A 5,006-nucleotide genomic window follows, 5' to 3' on the forward strand; every position below is an offset into this window, starting at 1 on the left:
CCACTGACACCTCCTGCAACCCTTGTCTGTTCTGCCCCTTGACTGTTCTGTTGTAACTCAACCAAGCTCTGCAGTGTGTGTGCTCCCAGAGGGAAGCGACACAAAGAAAAGGGGGGGGGCAGAAAGGAGGGAATCCCGCTGACATCACTGCTCATTAGCATGTGTGACCTCATCAGGGGGCGGGACAATTTCCCCAGGTGTCTAGGGGGGAGGGCATGTGTGTGTGGGGGGGTGGTATTTAAAGGGAAAAGCTGACAGTGCTGCTGAGTGAGGGAGAGGGTGCTGCGAGCTGCTGGGCTGCACACGCACACGCACACCGATGCACACGGACCCGGACACAGACATGGACACGGACACAGAAACCACAGCACTCTGCCCCTCTGGCAGCCGCCGGGCCTCCCCTCCAGGGACGCCCACGCCAGGTGAGGGCTAACCTGGGCAGGTTCCAGCTGAAACCATGGGGGTGGGAGCTGAAGCTTTGATGGGGAGGTCAGAACTAGGGGTTGAGGGAGCTTGAGCCCAGTCAGCAAGAGGGGAAGAGCAATTGAGAAAGTGGAGAAAACCCCTGCTCACACAAGGGATTGGGGTTGGGCTAGGGTGGAGGGGAAGAGCTGCCTAAATGCCCCCTCCCCCATCACTCCCAGGGCTTTGCTTGAGAAACTGGTACATGGCCCCTAGCTCAGCCTCATTCCCGAGGCTAGGATGGGCAAGAAGGAAGGGGAGAGGAAAGGGGCAGCCCACAAGCCTGGGAATCACAGGCAGGGGCTACCCTGGGGAACTGTTGTAAGGGTTCTTCTGGCTCCTGGAGGTCCTGGCTGCTGGCCAAGTATTGATCCTGGGCTATTTCCAGCCTCCCTCCAGCCCCCTTTGTTGTGTCTGTTGTTCCTCCTCCAGTTACCCTGACCCGCGCATTGTCACTCTCCCTTTCGTTCACACACACACACACACTCTCTCTCTCTCTCTCTACTTCTACTGCTCTATGAACACAATATTCTCTCCCACTCACAGGGACAGACAGGGATGCAGGATTCTCACACCCAACCACGCAATGAGGGATGCTCACCTACAGGGCCACGGGAAGCAGCGGCAGCCCCTCTCTCTCTCACGCACACACACAGAGAGAGCCCACAGAGCCCCAGCATGCACATCATCTCAAAAAGCAAAGGCCCTTTCCTAGGAAGAGGCTCACTACAAAGTTTTTTACTCTGCTGTACCTACTCCCCAGACACTAGGCAGCAGCTTCAGCTTCTCATCCTCTCTGCTCCTCAGTTTGGGGATGACCAGTGCCGGAAACAGGAGGAGGAAGGGCCTCTTGATGGAAAAAGAGGCAGCTTCCCCAAACCCCCCTCCCACTCCACCCCACAGGGCCAGAGGCCTAGTCTGGGGATGTGCCTGTATATCAGTGTAAAGTGTGAGTGGGTGTGTGAGTGTGCATTCAGGTCCCTTCCCTGCATGGGGCACGTTTTGAATAGGTTGGAGTTGGGACCACATTGGAGAAGCTATCATGTCAATTCCAGTTCAGGCTTCTGGAGACTTTAGTGTAAGAGGTCAGGCCAGACATTCTCAGTTCCTTCTGGGTAATGGTCAAGTGGGTGTAGCTGGGCCTCTGGTACTGGAACGGCCTGGATTGACCCTTCTGCATATGGTTGGGCATATCCCACTCACAGTGTCCTTTTCTTTGCCCTCCCATTTTATTTTAGAAGCAGATACCACACTACTAAAGAAGCCAGAGAAACTGTTGGCAGAGTTGGACCGCAGCGGGCTACCCTCTGTCCCTGGGGCCCCCAGACGAAGAGGCAGTATGCCTGTCCCCTACAAGCATCAGCTCCGGCGGGCCCAGGCTGTAGATGAACTTGACTGGCCACCTCAGGCCTCATCATCTGGCTCCTCTGACTCCTTGGGCTCAGGAGAGGCAGCCCCTGCTCAAAAGGATGGCATCTTCAAGGTCATGCTAGTGGGGGAGAGCGGCGTGGGCAAGAGCACCCTAGCAGGCACTTTTGGTGGTCTCCAGGGAGACAGTGCTCATGAACCAGAGAACCCAGGTATTTGAAGAAGCCCTCCAGGGGTTGAGGGGGCTCTGGGGCCCTGGTCAGGGAAGGAAGTGCTCATGACCTGAGCAGCCCCTGAAGGACAAAGCTTAACAGAAGCTTTTCCAATGCTTTATGTGGCAGCCTCCCTGAAGAGGGGTGGGGTTTCCTGGTGCTGATATCTGAGGTGTCCCTGGTTACCAGGTCTCACAAATGTTGGGAAATCTCCTAATGGACTTTATTCCCTCTCCCTATTTCCCAACAGAGGATACCTATGAAAGACGCATCATGGTGGATAAGGAGGAAGTGACTCTAGTCGTTTATGATATCTGGGAACAGGTGAGAACTAAGATGTGGCTGCCAGCAGGTAATGAAGCTGGGAGAACTGGGGAAGGGCAAAGTGGCTGAAGGTGGGACTGCTGGTCCTGGTTTCAACATGTACTGGAACCTGACCTTTCATTCATATCACTTCAGAAAGCAAAGGCCCACACCACAGTCCATAGCCATTAAGAGTCACAGTCTTTCCAGGATCTTCTGACTCAGAGCAAACTCAGAATGGGAATTTGACAAACCCTGCAGCTCCAAGCTAGGCTGGACACCCTGAAATTGACTCCATCCATAAATGTTTCAGTCTGAAGGAATCTGATGTGACAGGACAAGAGCTCAGGGATCTGGAATATCAGGGAAGGGGGAAAAAAGTGAGGACTTCTGAATATTTGGACATAAAGGTTACTATGTAGAAATAAGAGGCCAAATTACAGACGTGTGAATAATATTCATTTTTGAATCAAGAGCTTAAGCTTAAGAAATTAGGATGGCTACCCTAGTCTAGGATCCTCATAGTACTAACTTCTTCCTCCTCCACAAACACTCTGGGTATGGAGATTCTGCCATTAACTAGCTCTACTATCCTAAGCAGGTGGCTTCTTTCTCCCTCACAGCCCTGTTCCTCCTCTTTGAGGTGTAGGTGCTGGACAGGATCTCCTGTGCCTCCAGCCCTAACGTTCCTCTGCCTGTCTGCAGGGGGATGCAGGAGGGTGGCTGCGGGACCACTGCCTTCAGACCGGGGACGCCTTTCTCATCGTCTTCTCAGTCACTGACCGACGGAGCTTCTCCAAAGTTCCAGAGACCCTACTTCGGCTCCGGGCTGGGAGGCCGCACCACGACCTACCCGTTATCCTTGTTGGAAACAAGAGCGACTTGGCCCGCTCCCGGGAGGTATCACTGGAGGGTGTGTATCCTGAACAGATTCCATACTTGGGATCTCAGGGGAACGCTGTCCCTTCCAGGTCACCTCTTCTCCCTAAGGCCTTTTTACCATTACGGACGCTCTCACTTGCAATCAGACCCAGGCTAAGGGCACACTCCCAATGCCCTACTCGAGGACCCTGAGAATCCCTTCTTGTCACTTCCCCTCACCTCTCCCCTAGGCCTCCTTCTCCCTCTCCTTCGCACCTCCACCTCCCCACCATATGAGCTCAGCCAAGTTCTCTCGGTTGCAAGAGTCACTAGTACCAATCCCTTGCCACCGCACGCCCAGGCCCTCCCTAGACCCACCCTCGCCCCAGGTCCCGTACGGCCTAGCGGGCGCCTGAGCGGGTCCCTTCCTGCAGAGGGCCGCCACCTGGCCGGGACGCTGAGCTGCAAGCACATCGAGACGTCGGCCGCACTGCACCACAACACGCGGGAGCTCTTCGAGGGCGCGGTGCGCCAGATCCGGCTGCGGCGGGGCCGAAGCCGCGCCGGGGGCCAGAGGCCCGAGCCGGGCAGCCCCGAGGGTCCTGCGCCGCCCGCACGCCGCGAGAGCCTCACCAAGAAGGCCAAGCGGTTCCTCGCCAACCTGGTGCCGCGCAACGCCAAGTTCTTCAAGCAGCGCTCCAGGTCGTGTCACGACCTCTCGGTGCTCTGAGCCGCGGTCGCCATGACCACTGCGGTCGCCATGGTCACCGCGCCCTCCGCTCGCCCCCCTCGCCCCGCCCCTCCCCGCCCCCGTCCGGCTTCCCTGGTGGAGGCCGTCTAGGAAACCAAAAACTCCCAGGATGCCCCGGTGTGACCGCGGGGGGCGGCCCGGGGCCGCTGGGCGGTACCTCCACACCCTCCCCCACGCGTTCTCCGGACCTTCGGGCCTCAGGGCGCCTAGAAGGCAAGGACGCAGACCTGAAGGCGGCCGGTGAGCGGGGCGGGTTCTGCTGGGTCGGGAAGAAAAATAATTCTGCAACGTAGTTTGTTTTTTATTAATTCGCGCTTGGCCACCTCATCTGTAAAGAGATTCTAAAAGCGAGATCTGGAAAAAGTGCTTTGTAGACTCCTTGACGGAGTTTGCCTCCTTTGTACGCTGCGTGAACATGCCTCACCTTTAAGAGAGTCTTAAAGGTGAAGACACGGAGACCCTTCCTCCAGGGACCTTCCTGAAAACGTTCTGGCTCTCATCTGCTGCCGCATGTGTCCACTTTGCCTTTAAGGAGTTCTTAAAGGCAAGGGCCTGGAAGCCCTTGATTCACTTGACTTACTAGTCCACCACGGCACTTCCCCTTTAAGATTATTAAAGGTAAGGGGTGGACAGACTTTCTGCATTCAGAAGCTGAGCAGTGGCAACCCCTTTGGGCCAGGGCCCAGGGAGCACCAGCAAGAGGCCACCCTTTCCCTTTTCAATAAAGAATTTTTGTACTGCATCTGTTCACGTTTGACTCTGTTCTTGGAGTCTGTGGGGGAGGAAATGGGTGTTGATGGAAACTGCTATTACCCACCAGAAAACTCAGGCCTAGAGGAGCAAGGAACCTAACTCTCTAAGGAGGCTCTGGAACTGACTTGACCTGGGATAGTCCGTGTCAAAGGGCCACAGGCCCTTACAGATAATCGGGCCCACTTCTTTTGCCGATGAGAAACAGGCCTGGAGAGGAACAAGGACCTCCTAGAAGTCATTTGTAAATTAGTGACACAGTGGGACCAAATCTCTAGACTCTGAGCCTCATCTCCTTA

At 55.7% G+C, this 5,006-nt stretch overlaps 1 protein-coding gene across 2 annotated transcripts; it reads left to right on the top strand.

Moving 5' to 3' along the window:
* The first annotated feature begins 265 nt into the window (after window positions 1-265).
* Window positions 266-4,699, top strand: REM2 (RRAD and GEM like GTPase 2). 2 transcript variants are annotated; one of them, XR_012415551.1, is made up of 5 exons: window positions 266-422; window positions 1,701-2,042; window positions 2,293-2,366; window positions 2,969-3,258; window positions 3,641-4,699. XR_012415551.1 is itself a non-coding variant. In XM_005560816.4 (5 exons), the coding sequence occupies exons 1-5, from the start codon at window positions 320-322 to the stop codon at window positions 3,934-3,936; spliced, it is 1,023 nt and encodes a 340-aa protein (XP_005560873.1). In that variant the 5' UTR covers window positions 266-319; the 3' UTR covers window positions 3,937-4,699. The 2 variants fall into 2 exon arrangements, 1 of the variants encoding a protein (XP_005560873.1); XM_005560816.4 differs by having other exon boundaries at window positions 3,051-3,258.
* The last annotated feature ends 307 nt before the right edge of the window (window positions 4,700-5,006 follow it).

The sequence above is a fragment of the Macaca fascicularis genome, chromosome 7, assembly GCF_037993035.2.
Source record: "Macaca fascicularis isolate 582-1 chromosome 7, T2T-MFA8v1.1".
NCBI classification, from domain to species: domain Eukaryota; kingdom Metazoa; phylum Chordata; class Mammalia; order Primates; family Cercopithecidae; genus Macaca; species Macaca fascicularis.